The sequence below is a fragment of the Leucoraja erinacea genome, unplaced genomic scaffold, assembly GCF_028641065.1.
Source record: "Leucoraja erinacea ecotype New England unplaced genomic scaffold, Leri_hhj_1 Leri_79S, whole genome shotgun sequence".
Taxonomy (NCBI): Eukaryota; Metazoa; Chordata; class Chondrichthyes; order Rajiformes; family Rajidae; genus Leucoraja; species Leucoraja erinaceus.
The window spans coordinates 442,141-463,191 of NW_026576729.1; the positions used below are offsets into that span (position 1 = coordinate 442,141).

Below are 21,051 nucleotides of genomic sequence, written 5' to 3' on the forward strand. Positions count from 1 at the left end.
CACACACACCCACACTCACACTCACCCGGACTCACACTCACACACTCTGACACTGACACTCACACACTCTGACACTCACACTCACCCTGACACACTCACACTCACCCTGACACACACACCCACACTCACACACCCACACTCACGCTCACCCTGACACATGCACACTCACACTGAAACTCACACACTCTGACACTGACACCCACACAGCCGCACTCACACTGACACACACACACACACTCACACTCATACTCACCCTGACATACCGACACTGACACACACACACACACCCACACTCACACTGCCACTCACACTCACACACACACATTCACACTCTCAATCTCACACACTCTCACTGGCACCCGCACACATTCACCCTGACACTCACACTGACACTCACACCCACACCCCCACTCACACTCACATCTGCTCTCACACTCACAGCCCCACCCACTCTCCCACTCACACTCACATCCATACTCGCCGCACCCACACTCCCACTCAGACCCACACTCATATTCACACCCACACTTGCACCCACACTCACATTCACACCACCACTCACACCCACACTCACACCCACACACACTCACACCCACGCCCACGCCACACCCGCACTCACACCCGCACTCACACCCGCACTCACACACACACACACCCACACACACTCGCACCCACACCCACACTCACACCCACACAAACACACTCACACTCACGCCCATGCCCACGTGCACACCCACACTCACACATAAAAAGACTAATACATACAAACACTAACACACACTAACATGCACACACTCACGAATATGCACACCCCAGGTACACCATGCACACACACTAGGCGTGCCACACACACCCACACAAATATATGTACACATACCCACAAACCAGGTCCACACAAAGGCATACACACACCGACATGCACATACACACCAGGTTCACACATTAACACATATACACACACCCGGTGCACACGTACACACACACACACACACATGTGCACACACACACATACATGCACCAGGTGCGCGCACACACCAGGTCTGAACACGCACATAAGCACACACATAAACACCAGATGCTGACACATGCTTACACACATGTACATGTCCATACACGTGCCCACATACCACATGCGTTTGCACACATATATACACACAGCAAGTGCACAAACACATACTCATACACACACACACTCACACTCACCAGGTCGGCAGTGTTAGCGATATTGAGCAGCCGGTTCACCGTTTTCTTTACATTCTCGCCGTTCTTCTGGAACTACAGTGGAAGCAGAGGATGGGGTCTGTGAGCAGAATAATGTCTCTGTGGCCCACCGTTCTCACCCCCACCCCCACCCTCAGTCCCACGCCACCCCACCCGCACCCTCACACGCACCCCCCACCCCACCCCCACCCCCACCCTCACCCCCACCCCCACCCCACCCCCACCCTCACACCCCCACCCTCACCCCCACCCCCACCCCCACCCCCCCACCCCCCCCCCCCCTCACCACCCCCACCCTCACTCCACCCCCCCACCCCCACCCCCCCACCTCAACCCCCCCCCCCCACCCTCAACCCACCCTCACTCCACCCCCACCCCCACCCCCACCCTCAACCCCACCCCCAACCTCACTCCACCCCCACCCTCAACCCCACCCTCAACCCACCCCCACCCTCACCCCACCCCCACCCCCGCCCTCACCCTCACCCCACCCCCACCCTCAATCCCACCCCCATCCTCACCCCTCACCCTCAGTCCCACGCCTCACCCACACTCACCCCCCCCCCCCACCCCACCCCCTACCCCCCACCCTCACCCTCACCCTCACCCCCCCCCCCCCACCCTCTAGCGTGCCTCTAGCGTGTCCAATCTCTTAATAATCCTATATGTTTCAATATGATTCCATCTTATCCTTCTAAATTCCAGAGGATATATGCCCAGCCGTTCTATTCTATCAACACACGACAAGAAACATATTCCCGATGTTGGGGGAGACCAGAACCAGGGGCCACAGTTTAAGAATAAGGGGTAGACTATTTAGCACGGAGATGAGGAAAAACATTTTCACTCAGAGTGTTGTGAAACTGTGGAATTCTCTGCCTCAGAAGGCAGTGGAGGCCAATTCTCTGGATGCTTTCAAGAGAAAGCTAGATAGAGTTCTTAAAGATAGTGGTCAGAGGTTATGGGGAGAAGGCAGGAACGGGGTACTGATTGTGGATGATCAGCCATGATCACAGTGAATGGCGGTGCTTGCTCGAAGGGCCGAATGGCCTACTCATGCACCTATTGTCTATTGTTTATTGTCACCCATATAGCCTCACAAGACAAACCATCTGTAATGTTCCTTGTGATATAGAGCTATAGAGAGAGGTTGAGTAGGCTGGGACTCTGTTCCTAGGAGCGCAGGAGGATGAGGGGAGATCTTATAGAGGTGCATAAAATCATGAGAAGAATAGATGGGGTGGATGCACAAGAAGAGGGGGAAGAGTCTCTTGCCCAGAGTAGGGGAATCGAGAACCAGAGGACATAGATTTAAAGTGAAAGGAAAAAGATTTAATAGGAGTCTGAGGGGTAAGTTTTTCACACAAAGGAGGGTGGGTGTTTGGCAACTATGAGCTTGTTTAGCTCTATGATGCTAACAGTCACATGGTTTGACGATCCAAAAAGCAAAGTGTGTGGTTGGGGTCGGGGTGCAGCTCTTAGTAAAACCAGGGCACAACCTGGGCACAACCTGAAGCAGCCATTCACATGTCTGGGACACTGAAGGAAGAAACTGGTTCATCAGCCACTCCTGGAAGTGAGTTCCAGTCGCTCACCATCCTCTATAAAATGGTTGCCTCATGTATCTCCTTTAAACTTCTCCCCCAATCTCTGATGCTCCAGAGAAAACAATCCAAGTCTAGCCAACCATTCCCTGCAGCTGAACCCCTCTAATCCAGACATGTTGGTGAACCACCTCTGCACCCTCTCCAAAGTCTCCATATCCTTCCAGTAATGAGGTGACCAGAACTGCACGCAACGCTTCAAATGTGGCCGAACCAAAGTCCTATAAAGCTGCATCATGACTTCAATGCATCGAACTATGAGAGCAAGCATAACATAGACAGAGGATAAATAAATCTTACAGTGAGGTGGTCACACCTCAGTCACAGGCAGAAAGTAGATGGGTGATCACCAGGAGTAGGAGTAGGCAGTGCAGGTATCCCCTGTGGCCATTCCCCTGTGCATCAGACTGGGACAGCCATCACACATGGGCAGTTCATTGACAATGACGGCACACTGGTACAGCTGGTAGTTCCGTATAACATGGCGACCAAAACTAAACACAATACTCTAAAGGTGGTCTCACTAACATCTTACATAACTAACATGACCTCCAAAGGTCTAACCCTATCTACCTGTGACACCATCTTCAAGGAAGTATCTGCGCTCCTAGATCCTTCTGCTCTACAACACTCTCCGGAGTAGCTCCTGCCCTTGTTCCACGTCCCAAAATGCAACACCTCACATTTCTCCGCATTAAATTCCATCAACCATTCCTCAGCCCACCTGGCCAATCGATCAAGGTCCTGCTGCAATTTTTGACGACTATCTTCACTGTCTACTATACCACCCTCTTTAGTGTCATCTGCCATCTTGCTAATCTTGCCTTGTACGTTCTCATCCAAAGCACAGATATAGATGACAAACAGTCATGGGCCCAGCACCGAATCCTGAGGCACACCGCTAGTCACAGGCCTCCAGTGTGAAAAACAACCTTCCACCATCACCCTCTGCTTCCTTCCAGGAAGCCAATTTTCTATCCATTCAGAGATAGATACAAAATGCTAGAGTAACTCAGCGGAAGGGTCTCGACCTGAAATGTCACCTATTCCTTCTCTTCAGAGTTGCTGCCTATAACCATATAACAATTACAGCACGGAAACAGGCCATCTCGACCCTTCTAGTCCGTGCCGAACACATAATCTCCCCTAGTCCCATATACCTGCGCTCAGACCATAACCCTCCATTCCCTTCCCATCCATATAACTATCCAGCCTATCTCCAGCCTCTCAGCTTCTGTAGTTCCTTTCTACACATTTCTATCCATTCAGCTGTCTCTCCTTGGATCCTGTGCGCTCTTAAGTCCCTGTCCCACTTAGGAAACCTGAGGAGACTTTGCGCCCCACCCAAGGTTTCCGTGCGGTTCCCAGAGGTTGCAGGTGGTTGCCGGAGGTTGCAGGCGGTGGAAGCAGGTAGGGAGATTGATAAAAACCTCCAGGAACCGCACAGAAACCTTGGGTGGAGCGCAAAGTCTCCAGAGGTTTCCGTTCAGGTTTCCTAAGTGGGACAGGGGCATAAGTTGCCAAGCAACCTACCATGTAGAACCTTGTCAAATGCCTTGCTGAAATCCATATATAAGACGGCAGTTCTGCCCTCATCAACCTTTTTGGTCGCTTGTTCAAAAACTCAATCAGATTGGTGAGACACGACCTCGCACGTACAAAAACCATGCTGACTATCCATGAACTAGTGTGAACGTGTGATTGATGTTCGGCATCGACTCGATGGGCCGAAGGGCCTGTTTCTACGCTGACGCTCGAAGCTAAACTAAAGGAAGTAAAATGTACTTCAGTGAAATGCTGACAATGACGGTCTCCAAGAAGGGATGACGTTCTCACGTTGGAGACATGCGGATAAATCACCTACCACAGCGTTGTCTGCAACCAGCACCATTTCGATGTACCGTGTCTCTGCAAACACATCCCTCTTCACCTGAAAGGAAGGGCAATCCTGGTTAGTTGATTTGATCAGTACTGCAACATCTGGCTGGGTCGCAGATAGACAATAGACAATAGGTGCAGGAATAGCCCATTCGGCCCTTCGAGCCAGCACTGGGAGAGTGGAAAAGTGGGCATGACTGGGGTGAGACTGGTCCTTGATGATGCTGCTGGCCTTACTGAGGCAGCGTGAAGTGTAGATGGAGACAATGGAAGGGAGGTTGGTTTGTGTGATGGTCTGGGCTGCGTCCACAATTCTCTGCAGTTTCTTGCGGTCTTGGATGGAGCTGTTCCCAAACCAAGCTGTGATGCATCCTGATAAAATGCTTTCTATAGCACGTTTTTAGAAGTTGGTGAGAACTGTTGGGGACATGTCAAACCTCCGATGCCTTCGATGTAAGGAGAGACATTGGTGTGCTTTCTTGGCCATTGCTTCAATATGGCCCAGGACAAGTTGCAGGTGACATTTACTCTTAGGTACTTGATGCTTTAACCATCTCTACTGTATACTGGGGAAGTGTACTGCTTCACTTCCTGAAGTCCATCACTAACATAACAAGAGGAGTTGAATGTAGGAGCAAAGAGGTCCTTCTGCAGTTGTACAGGGACCTAGTGAGCCCACACCTGGAGTATTGTGTGCAGTTTTGGTCTCCAGATTTGAGGAAGGACATTCTTGCTATTGGAGTACACCGTAGGTTCACAAGGTTAATTCCCGGGATGGCGGGACTGTCGAATGCTGAGAGAATGGAGTGGCTGGGCTTGTATACTCTGGAGTTTAGAAGGATGAGAGGATATCTCATTGAAACATATAAGATTATTAAGGGTTTGGACATGCTAGAGGCAGGAAACATGTTCCCGATGTTGGGGGTGTCCAGAACCAGGGGCCACAGTTTAAGAATAAAACGGAGATGAGGAAACACTTTTTGGCACACAGTTGTGAGTCTGTGGAATTCTCTGCTTCAGAGGGCGGTGGAGGCAGGTTCTCTGGATACTTTCAAGACAGAGCTAGATATGGCTCTTAAAGATAGTCAGGGGATATGGGGAGAAGGCAGGAACAGGGTACTGATTGTGGATGATTAGCCATGACCTCATTGAAGGGCCGTATGGCCTCCTCCTGCACCTATTGTCTATTGTCTATCTCCTTTGTCTTTCTGACGTTGAAAGAAAGGTTGTTGTCTTGACACCAGGACACGAGGTTCTCAATCTCCTTCCTGTCTCATCATTATTTGATATCCAGCCCACAATGGTGGTGTTGTGTGTGAATTTATAAATTGAATTAGATGTGTACATTGCTACACAGTCGTGGGTCTACAAGTAGTAAAGAAGGGGGCTGAGAACGCAGCCTTGTGGAGCACCAGTGTTGAGGATCATTGTAGAGGATGATTTGTCCCCTATCCTTACTGAATGGGGTCTGTTGGTCTGGAAGTGGAGGATCCAGTTATAGAGATGAATGCTGACACCAAGTCCAGCTAGTTTGCTGATGAACATGGATGGTATAATGGTGTTAAAGGCAGAGCTGTCGTCTATGAATGGAAGTCTCTGTTATCCGGGTGTTCCAGGGATGAGTGCAGGGCCAGGGAGATGGCATCAGCCGTGGACCTGTTGTGGAGGTAAAACTGCAGTGGGTCAAGGCTGCTGGGGAGAATGGATTGAATGTCTTCCACAACTAGCCTCTGGAAGCAGTTCATGATGGTGGATGTTAAGGCCACTGGACAGTAGTCATTCAGGCATGAGGTCTTCCTTTCTTTGGCACTGGGATGATAGTGGTCATCTTGAAACAAATGGGCACCTCAAAGCAGAGTATTCTGTGAATACTCGCTCTAGTTGGTCCACGCAGTTTCTGATGACATGGCAAAAGATCCTGTCCAGCCAGTTTGTTTCCATGGGTTTACCGTTAGGAAGGCCCATCTAACTTCTGCAAGTGTGACCCTGGGAAGTGTCAGACGAGTCTGATGGGATGGATGTCATCTCCCTGTTGGCCTTCTGCTCAAAGTGACCACAGAAAGGAGGTGTAATGGTAGCTGCAGTGGGCCGCTGGATGGCGTGATGTGTTGGTGCAGTGGGTCCAATGCATACTCTGCAGGAGCTGGGGGACTGCCTGGATCAGACACCACTAGAGGCCCCTCAGGCAAGCACATGCATCGGACATGGTCTACAGCAGCAAGGAGTGGGGGCGGAGAACATGGACAACATCTGCAGCCCAGGCCGACCCCTGCAACACCGACCCATCCAGAGCCACCGCCAGAACAACAGAGATAAGACAATATTTTTAAGAATTCTGAGACTTGGAAGGTACAAGATTGTGTTGGGAACATGGCGACTCCTTGTGGACTGCCTGAGGGAATCTGTGTGTGCACTAGAATCGTTGCACTCTTGTACTGATGTGTGGTTGCTTCTGGTGGCAATGTGGAGCATGGCTGAGGTGGCGCAGGAGGGAGGCTCAATGTCTGAGAGCAAACTGGGCAACAATGTCTGGGACATTCACAATATGAACGAAAACATAGAAACTAGGTGCAGGAGTTGGCCATTTGGCCCTTCGAGCCTGCACCGCCATTCAATATGATCATGGCTGATCATCCAACTCAGTATCCTTAACCCCTTAAGAATTTTGTAAGTTTCTATAAGATCCCCCCTCAATCTTCTAAATTCTAGCGAGTACAAGCCAAGTTTATCCAGTCTTTCTTCATGTGAAACTCCTGACATCCCAGGAACCAGTCTGGTGAACCTTCTCTGTACAGAAGGCTCGGGTCCTAGTGAGATGATGAGGAGATAGAGGCGATGATAAGTTCAGTTGGAAAGCAAAAACACGCAGCGACAGGTTCGTGGACATGATGACTGATGAGCTGAAATGTGTTTATTTCAGTGCAAGGAGTATCGTGGGTGTAGATAGTTTATGCATGCAACCTATAATGTAGCTACCTCAATGCCACTAACCACGCCCAGTCATTTCAGTATAACTGTGGTGTATTCCCTTTGCTCCTCCCTTGGTTCCAGTATGCCTGAAGACTATGTGCGGTCACTACTGCAACGTGTTTAACATGCTTTGTAATAAAGAGTTAGTAGAGATCACAGTATGTCAGACTGGCTCCTTTACATAATGTCAGTAAGTAAAACGCGCGCCTCCTGTTTATCGTCTTTTATTTGCCCCTAGTTCCTCAGTGACTACTCCCCGTTTACCATGGCATTCTTGTGCCGCAAGCCCTCTCCCCTTGTCTTCGATGCTGACATCGCGGAACGATGGGCTACTTTCGTGTTGGACTGCAACCACTTTATCAACATCGTGCACCGAAATGACCCTGATGCGGTCAAAGCCTCACTCCTGCTGAACCTTGCCGGTCCCGATGCTATGAAACGAGCTCAGACTTTCACCTACAATCCATCGGTCCTGGATGACAACGACCAAGCAGAATCTGCCAACGACCCGGTTTGTCTTTTACGCAAGTTTGCGGAGATTTGTGACTTGCCCTCCAACCGTATATTGGAGCGGGCTAGATTATTTACAAGAAAACAGCAACCTGATGAACCTGTTGAATGTTTTATCGCTGACCTGCGCTACCTTGCTCAGCGCTGCCGTTTTGAGAATATGCGGGATCAGCTCACCAGAGCCATTTTGGTCACCAGCATGCTCAACCAGAAGCTACGCGCAGAGCTGCTGCGCAGACCAGATCTCACCCTAACTGAGGCTATGCATGCATGTCGTATAGCGGAGGTGGTGGAACCGCCACATGGGCAGAGGGAATCTGATAATCGGACTGTTAATCTAACTGGTGTTGCTATGCCTCGTCGCAAACAAAACAATGCTCGCCCACAACCGCGGTTGACCTATGCCGCTCGGGTTCCGTTGGTCAGGAAGTGCCCCAACTGTAATTATATACACTCGATGCAGTCGCAATGCCCTGCATTTGGGAAAGCTTGCAATTTCTGCAAAAAGATGAACCATTTTTCAGCTGCTTGTCGCTCCTGTGGGAACGTTCCCCCAGCTCCGAGACAAATTTTAAACAACCTTCAACAAGCTGATAACGAATTCGATTCACAGCCTTCTGTCGACACTGCCAGCGACTCTGAGCCCAGTATTTCCATGGGCGATGCCAGTGTTTACACTCTCCTCCATAAGCAATCTCGCCTCACCAATCCTTCTGTGCTTGTCACTGTCAATAACAAATCCTTTACTGCCAAGCTAGACACGGGTGCCAAGGTCAATGTTATGTCAACATCCTTGTTCAGGAAGAGAAGAGATAATGAGCTGTTGACTGCTGATCCCTCCATTTTACGTGCTTATGGGGGAGAAGAGCTAAAACCTGTGGGGAGGGCCACCTTCCACTGTGTGCTGAAGAAATCTTCACGTGACCTATCTTTCTTCATCCTTGACTGTGACTGTGTGACTCTGCTAAGCAATCAGGTGTGTCAGGATCTCGGTCTGGTGTCCTTTGACCGCACTGTCCACGAAGTGCGGGTGATGCTGAATCCACTCTCCGAGTACCCTGACCTATTCGATGATGATCTGGGTAAGCTGCCCCTTGTGTACAAGATCGCAACTGACCCGTCGGTTGTACCAGTGGTCCGTGCTCCACACAGGGTGTCGTTTGCCATGAAGGGCAAGGTCGAAGCCATGCTGAAGAACATGGTTGACATGGGAGTGCTTGAAGCTGTCAGCGAACCCACCGAGTGGGTCTCCACCATGGTCGCCACCATGAAGAAGGGTAAGAATGAGATACGGGTGTGCATCAACCCCAAAGACTTAAATCTGGCAATAAGACGTCCTCACTACCCCATGAGGACTGTAGAAGATGTTGCTGCCCAGGTCGGTCAGGCCACGGTGTTCTCTGTCCTTGATGCCAGGAGCTCATTCTGGCAAATACCTCTGGACAAACGCTCCTCGGACTTAACCACTTTTGGCACCCGCTTCGGAAGATTCAAATTTTTGCGGATGCTGTTCGGCATCAACTCTGCTAGCGAAGTGCTTCAACGCTCCATGGAGCAACTGTTTGCTGGCCTGCCATGTGCCATTATAGTGGATGATATCCTGGTCTATGGGAAAGATGCTGCTGAGCACGACCACAACCTCCGATGGATTCTAGACCGCGCTCGCCAGATCAACTTAAAACTTAACCCGTCAAAGTACAGGTTCCGTGTAGCTGAAGTTCCCTATGTTGGCCACATCTTCACAGCCCACGGGCTGAAACCTGATCCGCAGAAGATCAACGCTATCTCCGAGCTGCCTGCCACGACCGATGTGACCAGCCTGCAGCGTTTCCTGGGCATGCTCAACTATTTGGAGAAGTTTATCCCCGACCTCAGCGAACTGAGCGCGCCCCTGAGGCAACTGACGAAAAAGGACATTGCCTGGTCCTGGTTCCCTGAACACCAGCAGGCTTTCGACCTTCTAAAAACAAGGCTGATTAACACACCCACTCTCAAGTTTTTCGATCTGCAACATCCCATTGTGATTACGTGTGATGCCTCTCATTTCAGACTCGGCACAGCCTGCCTGCAGCTCCATGATGACGGCTCGCTGCAGCCCGTTTCTTATGCCTCGCTTACCATGACAGACACTGAGCAGCGCTATGCACAGATTGAGAAGGAGCTTCTTGCGGTTGTCTTCGCCTGCTCCAAGTTCAAGGACTTCCTTTTCGGTACCAGGTTCACCTCTGAAATGGTTATCAGTAAGCTGCGCAGACACTTTGCTACCTTTGGGCCACTGTCTCACATGCCCAAGAACAATACTATTGGCCAGGCATGGCCAAGTACATTAAAGCCCGAGTAGCCTCCTGTCCTGATTGCACCGGGGGCTTTGACTGACATCGGGAGGGGAATGGGGAGTGCAGGGGAGAGATACGTTTTTTGCCTTCCATCACAGCGAGGAGGAGATGCGCTGTGATGGATGTCTGTGTAAATTGTGTTGTGTCTTGGGTCTTTTTTTCTTGTATGTAAGACTGCAGAAACAACATTTCATTTGAGCCTCTATGAGGTTCAAGTGACAAATAAATTGTACAGTATAGTATTGTTATCAAGGTTTTTTGAGAATCTAAGTAAACAACATCTACTGACTCTCGTTTGACTGTCCTGCTATTTAGTTTTTCAATGAATCCCAGCAGATTTGTCAGGCAAGACGTCCCTTCACAAAGCCATGCTGACTTTGGCCGACTTTATCACTTTTTGATGTCTTCTTCAATCAGGAGGTGGCGAGTTGCCCAACCAGTGAGCAACCAATCAATATGCTTGCTACTGTACATCTGTAGAAGTTATCAGAGGGACACGACTAACTCAACCTTCCAAGGTTTCTGTGTTTCAGATGGGAAAGAGGTGGAGGAATCACACAACTAATTAGTAGCCAGCCGTAGGAGGGGGCTTGAAGGGCGAGGCTGTAGCCAATATTGTCCCTTTGTTGAAGAAGTTGTTGAGATCATTCAAGCATTGATAGGCTGATGAGCCTCATGTCAGTGGCAGGGGTGCTATTGGGGAGGAGACTTTGAGATAGCATTTGGAAGAGAATGGGTTAAATAAGGACAATCAGCGTGGCTTTGTACACGGCAGCTCGTGTCTTATTGATTTTTTTTGATGCGGCGACGAAGGTGATGGATGGGGAAGGGCGGTGGATGTTGTCTACGTGGTGACCTAGTGGTGTAGACCTGTGAAGCTGCAACAAGCAAGAATTCATTGTTCTCTTTCATGTCTGGTGCACAGGACAAATGAAGGCTGGACCATAGGTACACAAAATTGCTGGAGAAACTCAGCGGGCGCAGCAGTATCTATGGAGCGAAGAAAATAGGCGACGTTTCGCGCCAAAACCCTTCTTCAGACTGGACCATGTTTGGCCGTCACTTCTTGCATCATATCAGCACCTTGATGTTGCTTTAATATTGACACACGTACTGAAATACAGTGTAAAACTTTGTGTGCTGTCCAGTCACATTGTGTACCCAACAATAGAACGATACCGTACGTACAGGAACAATGCCGAGAATATCAAGTCCAGCACATAATCCATGTCCCTTAACACCCTGCATATCCATGTGCCGATCCAAAAGACATTTAAAAGCCACTAACATATCCACTTCAGCACGTTCCAGGCACTCACCAACCTCTGTGTAGAGACACCTTGCCCCGCACATCTCCTTTCACATTGCCCCTCACCTATTTGGTTTCTCAATCGAAGGAAAGAGGTTCTGACTGTTTTATATACTAACGGAGCTCCCTGCAGCCTCTGACATTCCAGAGAAAATAACCCAAGTCTATCCAAACTCTCCAATGCAGGCATCATTCAGGCAAACCTCCTGTGCACCCTCTCCAAAGCCTCTGCCCCCGTTTGTGAATGCCCACCCACGGCTGGGTGAAGGGGTCCACTCACCCGGTGCAGTTGCTGCAGTTGCTTGTCCAGGTTGGATGCAGGGGATGTGTTTTTCACTCCACACTGGCCCGGTACCCACTTCACATCTTCAGGCCTGTACATCAAATGTTGCCCGCTCACAGGTCCCCTCAGATGCTCGATGACGTAGGTCCGGTTACTGAGGACAATCAGGGCGCTGGGAGAGGGAGAGAAGATGCTCATTGTTGACCCAAACTCTGATAAATGTTACGCCCAGCAGTTGGACAGTGAGCATCCATGGCTCCGCGCTCACAGCCCAGTACGTTACCCAGCGAGTCACCCCCTCTCCGCACCCCCGCACCACCCGCCGGCCACGTGTACCTGAGTCCTGAGCAGGTGCTGGCTGACACCGCAGAGCCCCGCAGGCTTCTGACCGACCCCTCGTAGTAACACAAAGCCTGTGAGGAGAGAGTTCAGTGTCAGCGTTACCTTCACCACTCACAGCGGCCCAGAGAGTGCGGCCATTACACGTCCCCCACTGCCAGCTCTCTCCTAACATCAGCATCAACATCAACATCAACATCAACATCATCATCAACATCAGCATCAACATCAGCATCAACATCATCATCATCAACATCAACATCAGCATCAGCATCAGCATCAACATCATCATCATCAACATCAACATCAGCATCAACATCAGCATCAACATCAGCATCAACATCAGCATCAACATCAACATCAACATCAGCATCAACATCAACATCAACATCAACATCATCAACATCAACATCAACATCAACATCAACATCATCAGCATCAACATCAACATCAGCATCAACATCAGCATCAACATCAGCATCAACATCATCAGCATCAGCAACATCAGCATCAACATCAGCATCAACATCATCATCATCAACATCAGCATCAGCATCAACATCAGCATCAACATCAACATCAACATCAACATCATCAGCATCAGCAACATCAGCATCAACATCAGCATCAGCATCAACATCATCATCATCAACATCAACATCAGCATCAACATCATCAGCATCAACATCAGCATCAGCATCAGCAACATCAGCATCAGCAACATCAGCATCAACATCATCATCAACATCAGCATCAACATCAGCATCAACATCATCATCAGCATCAACATCAACATCATCATCAGCATCAACATCAGCATCAACATCAGCATCAACATCAGCATCAGCATCAGCATCAGCATCATCAACATCAGCATCAACATCATCATCATCATCAACATCATCATCAACATCAACATCAGCATTAACATCAGCATCAGCATCAACAACTTCAGCATCAACATCAGCATCAGCATCATCAACATCAACATCAGCATCAACATCAGCATCAACATCAGCATCAGCATCATCAACATCAGCATCAACATCAACATCAGCATCAACATCAGCATCAACATCAGCATCAGCATTACCTTCACCTCTCACAGCGGCCCAGAGAGTGTGACCAGTACACGTCCCCAACAGCCAGCTCTCTTCCAACATCAACATCAACACAACCCTCCATGTTAGAGGAGGTGACGAGTGTAGGACGATGGATGTTTATTCCTCTATTCCCTCTATTCCCCCTCCTCCCCACCTCTCCCTCCTCATCTCCTCCCTCTCCTTTTCCCATTTTGTGAAATATATAAGTGACTTGGTTGTAAATATAGGCAGGCTGATTAGTAAGTTTACAGATCAGACTAAAATTCAGCCACAACCTGCCCACCTTTGCCTTCCGTATGTTGACCAACTCTCAGCCTGTGTGGGTACCTTACCCCTGGGTAAGTCTACACTACCACAATTGGCCTCATCAGCTCTCATCCCCAGGGAACTCTGGTAGATTAGACACATGTAGTATACCTTTCATAAATCCATGCGATCTCTGCCCAACCCAGCCATTCATGTCAAGGTGATTTGTTATTGCATCTATCACTGTTGACCCCAGTATAATCCCTACCACTGACATCCGACAATGCAGAGTCCCTTGTTACCTCTGTCCCTCCTTCCAATCCAGTCAGCTCACACTTGCTGCCCTCCAATTCACTCCTCATCACTTTTGACTCCCTTTCTAATCAAGAACCTAGAAAGTTTTGTTATATAAGTACCAAATATTTTTACCTCCACAGCCGTCTGTGGCAATGAATTCCACAGACTCACCACCCTCTGGCTAAGGAAATTCCCCCACATCTCCTTTCTAAAGGTATGTCCTTTTATTCTGAGGCTGTAACCTCTGGTCCTTGACTCTCCCACTAGTGGAAACATCCTCTCCACATCCACTCCATCCAGGTCTTTCGTTATGTGGTAAGTTTCAATGAGAACCCCACTCATCCTTCTAAACTTCAGCCCAGAGCTGTCAAACGCTCATCATACGTTACCCCAATCATTTGTAGTTTAGAGATACAGCACGGAAACAGGCCCTTTGGCCCACTGGGTCCACGCTGACCAGTGATCCCCGCACATTAACCCTATCCTACACCCACCAGGGACAATTTTTACATTTACCGAGACAATTAACTTACAAACCTGTATGTCTTTGGAGTGTGGGAGGAAAGTGAAGATCTCGGAGGAAACCCACGCCGGACACGGGGAGAACGTACAAACTCCGTACAGACAGCACCCGTAGTCGGGACCGAACCCGGGTCTCTGCCACTGCATTCGCAGTAAGGCAGCAACTCTACCGCTGCACCACCGTGACCGCCCTATCATCTACAGAATCATTCTCTTAAACCTCCACTAGACCCACTCCCACGCCAACACATTGTTCCTTAGATATGTGGCCTGATATTGTTCCCTTGAGACCTAGCAACTTCTCGCAAGTCTTCTCTGAACCCTTTCCAGCTTGACAATATCTTTCCTATGACATGGTGCCCAGAACTGAACACAATACTCTAAATGCGGTCTCACCGACATATTATACAACTGCAACATGACCTCCCAACGTCTGCACTCGATACTCTGACTGATGAAGCCCAAAGTGCCAAAAGCCTTTTTGACCACCTTATCTACCTGCGACTCGACCTTCAGTGAACCATGCACCTGTACTCCTAGATCCCTCTGCTCCACAACACTCCCCTGAGGCCTACCATTCACTCTGCAGGTCCTGCCCATGTTTGACGTCCCAAAATGCAACACCTCACACTTCTCTGTATTAAATTCCATGAATCATTCCCCCACCCACCTGGCCAATCGATCCAGATCCTGCTGCAATTTTAGATAACCATCTTCACTATCTGCAATACCACCCACTTTTATGTCATCAGTTAACTTGCTAACCTTGCAATGCACATTTTCTTATACAAATCATTGATGTAGATGACAAACAGCCCAGCACCGAACCTTGAGGCCCACCACTAGTCACAGGCCTCCAGTCTGAGAAGCAACCTTCCACCATCACCTTCTGCTTCCTTCCATGGAGCCAATTTGCTATCCATTCAGATATCTCTCCTTGGATCCCATGAGATCTAATCTTCTAGAGCAGTCTACCATGTGGCACCTTGTCGAACGCCTTACTGAAGTCCATGTACACAACATCTACAGCTCTGCCCTCATCAATCTTATGGTCACGTCTTCAAAAAACTCAATCAGATTTGTGAGACACGACCTCCCGCGTACAAAACCATGTTGACTGTCCCTAATCAGATACAACCGATTGGTAGAAGGTCTGCAGCATCTCACTGCAGATGTTGAAGGAGTGGAGCCTTCTCAAAATGTACAGTCGGCTCTGTCCCTTATTGTACAGGGCCTCAGCATTCCTGGACCAGTCTAGTTTACTGTCCAGGTACACTCCAAGTTATTTGTACTCCCTGGTAAACTGCACATCCACACCATTGATGGAGACAGGGGACAGGGTGTTCTCCTCCTAACGTCCCTCCATCCCGGGAATTAACCTTGTGAACCTACACTGAATGACAGGTTGGACTCGAGGGGCTGAATGACCCTGCCTGTTCCCAGCTGTTCTCACTTTGACTAAACGTCCAGGTGCTAAAACAAATGCAGAGCTGCATCTTCTATCCCTGCATGAAGCAAGCAGATAAACAATGATGGTGTTTGCTGGGCCGACCTGCATCACTTATTGTTGAAGATTAACCTGAAGACATTGTCATTCATTGTCAAATGAATGTGACTTGGTACAGCACAGAAAGAGGCCCTTCAGCCCACTGTGTCCATGCTCACCAGGTTGGCATACTGGACTAGTTCCAGTTGTCTGCTTTGGGCCCATTGCCCTGTAAACTCTATCCATGTCTCTGTCCAAACGTTTCTTGTGCGGCCCTGGATGGCAACATCCTTGTGGCTGGGTGGAAATAACTGAAGAGAGGAGAGGGCGGAGTGTTATGTGGAAGGAAGGCGGGTGTGAGTGCCAAAGTTTGCCGATAATCCTCACCGACTGCAAGCCCTTCTCCGTCACCAGGGTCCCGTTCGGGTCGTAGTGAGACAGCTGGAACCCCTTTGGCACCAGGAACCTGCGGCACAAACACAGAGAGAGGAGGGCTAGGTTTGACCACACTGTGAACTGTGGAAAGACAGTGGTCTCCAGACTGTCACCACTGCTGCCCCACAAGGATGCCCTCATGCCCCTTGGACTCACGACTGTGTGGCCAAACACTGCTCTAACCCATCTACACGTTTGCAGATGACGCTGCTGTGGTGGGCCGGTTCTCAAACAATGACAAGATGGCGGACAGGAAGGAGACGTGTAGTAAGATTGCAATCTCTTTGTTCATCTCAGCAAGACACAGGAGCTGTTCTTCCCACTTCAGGAAAGCACACACACCACAGTCGGCTTCAATGGTGCCAAAGTGGAGATCGTCGAGAGCTTCAAGCTCCTAAGTGTAAACATCACCAACAATTTGTCCTGGTCCAACCACACTGTAGCTTGAGCCGATCTTCCAACCTACCTGATTATAGACCTCACACTTTTTAATCTGCAGTTTCACTGTTACTGTGACACTATATTCTGCACTCTGGGATTTTTCGCTTTGCACTACATATTAAACTTGTGTGCGGTTTGTCTTTTCATCTGGCCTTTGTCCAACTGCCCACCTATCAGACTACCCCTCACCTGTGTCCACCTATCACCTGCCAGGCTTTATCCTGCTCCCCCTTTCTTCCAGTTTTATTCTCCCTCCCCCCCCCCCCCACCGACAATCAGTCTGAAGAAGGGTCCTGACACAAAACATCACCTATCCAAGTTCTCCACAGATGCTGCCTGACCCGCTGAGTTACTCCAGCACTCTGTGAAACGTCACCTATCCATGTTCTCCACAGATTCTGCCTGAGTTACTGCAACATCTTGTGTTCTTGTGTGTTGACCAGCATCTGTAGCTCCGTGTGTCTAGACTGTAGTCACGTCTGCATGGTTTGACTGGGTAGCCCGCAGACTCATGCTGTTCACTGTATCTTGGTGCAGGTGACAGTATTAAACCAATATGTACCGGATGGAGACAGTTGGCCCATCCCTTGATTTATCCTGGTGCAGTTCACAGCCAAGACTCAGGTCTGCACCAACCGTGGTGACTAGAGTAGTCCACATATAACTGCACTGAGCTTTTGATTTGAGTTTAGTTTATTGTCACGTGTACGAGCACGGCCAGTGTGTCCTGGCACACAACCACAGTCACAAGGGGTGGCAAGCGTTCCCTCGCTCAGTGCCTACAGCGGTTGTGCCGGGCAGACAGTGTGGCCTCTCCAGCCCGTCACATTTTCCTGAGGAGCGTCTGACAGCTGGAGGAGTGTTTACACGCGTGTCATCTGCCCCCTGAACAGCCGTGTTTACACACATGTGCCCGCCCACTGAACAACCGTGTTTACACACATGTGCCCGCCCACTGAACAGCCGTGTTTACACGCGTGTCACCCGCCCCCTGAAGAGCCGTGTTTACACACATGTGCCCGCCCACTGAACAGCCGTGTTTACACACACGTGCCCGCCCCCTGAACAACCGTGTTTACACACATGTGCCCGCCCACTGAACAGCCGTGTTTACATGTGTGTCACCCGCCCCATCAAGTCGTGTTTACACACATGTGCCCACCCCCTGAATAGCTGTGTTTACACGCGTATCACCCACCCTCTGAACAGCCGTGTTTACACGCATGTGCCCGCCCCCTGAACAGCTGTGTTTACACACACGTGCCCGCCCCCTAAACAGCTGTGTTTACACACATGTCACCCACCCTCTGAACAGCCGTGTTTACACGTGTTCCCCACCCGCCCCATCAAGTCGTGTTTACACATGTTCCCCGCCCCATCAAGTCGTGTTTACACATGTTCCCCGCCTCCACAGCCGTGTTCACTCACGTGTTGCGACGAAGGTCCAGGATCAGCCGCTCCCCCTGGACCTCCACCATGATGCTGACGTGCTCTGGGTACGTGCCCTGTAATAAAGCACATGGTCAGTGGCTGCCCTCTCCCCTGTCACCCCCACTGGGCAATGGGTCAAGCAGCTACACGCCGTGTGCAAGGGCCAAGCACATGGCCAGTGGCCACGTTGTGGTGGGAGAGCTGTCAGTGTGGGCACAGGAGAACGTTATCTATGATTGCAACGGGATCTCCATCAAGCGGGCAAGTGGGCTAAGGAATGGCAGGTAGAGTTTAGTTATTCGTCAGTGTTAGTTTTAGAGATACAGGCCTGTAAACAGGCCCTTCAGCCCACCATGTCCACACCGACCAATGGTCAACGGTACACTAGTTCCATGTTATCCCATTTCCTCACACACTCCCACACACTAGAGGCAATAAACAGAAGCCAATTAACCTACAAACCTGCACGTTTTGGGAATATGGGAAGAAACCAGAGCACCCGGAGGAAACCCACAAAGTCGCAGGGAAAACGTGCAAACTCCGTACAGGCAGCTCCCGTTGTCAGGATCGAACCTGTGTCTGAAGCGCTTGAGACAACAACTCCACCAGTGCGCCACTGTGATGCCCAATGAATTAAACAATGAATTAATTTTAATTTAGATAAATGCAAGCCCATGCATTTCGGTAAGACAATCTAGGGCAAGACTTACGTAGTAAATGGTAGGGCCATGAGGTGTGTTGTAGAGCAGAGGGATCTGGGAGTACAGGTACATCATTCCCTGATGGTGGACAGGGTGGTAAGGAATGGACAATAGACAATAGGTGTAGGAGTAGGCCATTCTGCCCATTCTGCCCTTCGAGCCAGCACCGCCATTCAATGTGATCATGGATGATCATCCCAACTCTACCCCATTCCTGCCTTCTGCCCATATCCCCTGACTCCACTATCTTTAAGAGCCCTATCTAGCTCTCTCTAGAAGGCATCCAGAGAACCTGCCTCCACCGCCCTCTGAGGCAGAGAATTCCACAGACTCACAACTCTCTGTGAGAAAAAGTGTTTTGTCGTGTCCGTTCTAAATGTTTTACCCCTTATTCTCAAACTGTGGCCCCTGGTTCTGGGTTGTGAATGGGTTCAGCCTAGCTGTCAGGTCAGGGTATTGAGCACAGGAGCAGGGACTTCATGTCACAATTGTAAAATACATTGGTCAGGTCACATTTGGACCTTTGTGCCCAGTTCTGGTCACTCTGTTAAACAGAAAGGATGTCATTAAACTGCAAATGGTTCAGAACAGATGATGAAGATGTTACTGGATTTGGAGGGTTGAGTGGGGCACGCTGCGATGTTTCTCCCCGCACCATAGAAGATTGAGGGGTGACCTTATAGAGGTTTACAAAGTCACAAGGGACCATTCACAATCTTTCACCCCGGTTGGTGGTTCTAATAGCAGAGGGCACGGCTTTAAGGTGAGAGTGGAAAGATTTAATAGGAAGCTGACGGACAACTTTTTCAGGGTGATGGGTGTATGGAATGAGCTGCTAGAAGAGCTTGTTGAGCCAGGTATGATACTAATATTCAAAAGACATTTGGGCAGGTATGTGGATGTGGGATATGGGCCAAACACAGACAAATGGGACTTGCTTGGTTCGGCATCTAGAGTTATATTGACCAACCTCGCTGTGAAAATGTAGTCAACAGGTCCTTTACAATCTCTCTCCTCTCACCTCAACCTGTGTCCTCTAGTTTTAGACAGACATGCTCTCGTGAGAAGTCTGGCTAACTATGCCCCTCATGGCTTTATACACCGCTATAAGGTCACTGTATGACATTATACACCTCTATATGGTCACTGTGTGACATTATACACCTCTATATGGTCACTGTGTGGCATTATACACCTCTAAATGTCACTACATGACATTATACACCTCTATATGGTCACTGTATGACATTATACACCTCTATATGGTCACTGTATGACATTATACACCTCTATATGGTCACTGTATAACATTATACACCTCTATATGGTCACTACATGACATTATACACCTCTATATGGTCACTGTATGACATTATACACCTCTATATGGTCACTGTATGACTTTATACACCTCTATAAGGTTGCCCTTCTGCCTCCTGCGTTCCAAGGAACACAATCTCAGCCTATCCAGCCTCTCTTTAGAACTCAACCCCTTGGGTCCACATGTCAAGATTTGTGAATTTTTCCTGCAGCTTTACACATGCTTTTCACTGTACCTCAGTACACAAGCCAATAATAAACCTAAACCAATCCCATGACGTGCTCCCTGTGTCTGGGCGCCCAGAACTACACACAGTATTCCAAGTGTGGTCTCACCAATGATGTGTGTTAAACCCACCACTGTCTCTGTGCCAGTGGGCCTACCGTGACTGTGTTGGGGACAGGGGCAGGTGGGTCAAGCCTGTCTTGCCCGTGCCCTCTGACTGTGGAAGCTGACGGAGGAATTACCTGGGGAACAGTCGCTAGACTCCGCTTCCTCTTCCCAGAGACCACGTACGGGAACACAAATCTGTAATCCGTCAGCTCATCCAGAAGGCTCTTCCTGTGGAGTCCGTCTGCAGCTTGGGATACAAAGAGAACAGAGGCCAGTGAGCCTCAC

The 21,051-nt window shown here is 49.5% G+C and overlaps 1 protein-coding gene across 1 annotated transcript in view; it reads right to left on the reverse strand.

Annotated features, from left to right (window-relative positions):
• Positions 1-21,051, reverse strand: part of LOC129694792 (disintegrin and metalloproteinase domain-containing protein 12-like) — a 142,698-nt gene that overhangs the window by 115,826 nt on the left and 5,821 nt on the right. Inside the window, exons 2-8 of the mRNA XM_055631553.1 lie at positions 20,901-21,013; positions 18,409-18,485; positions 16,492-16,570; positions 12,448-12,524; positions 12,109-12,283; positions 4,690-4,755; positions 1,204-1,275 (exon numbers count right to left, since the gene is read on the reverse strand). Of these exons, the coding sequence (XP_055487528.1) occupies positions 1,204-1,275; positions 4,690-4,755; positions 12,109-12,283; positions 12,448-12,524; positions 16,492-16,570; positions 18,409-18,485; positions 20,901-21,013 (659 nt within the window). The remainder of the gene's footprint in view (positions 1-1,203; positions 1,276-4,689; positions 4,756-12,108; positions 12,284-12,447; positions 12,525-16,491; positions 16,571-18,408; positions 18,486-20,900; positions 21,014-21,051) is intronic.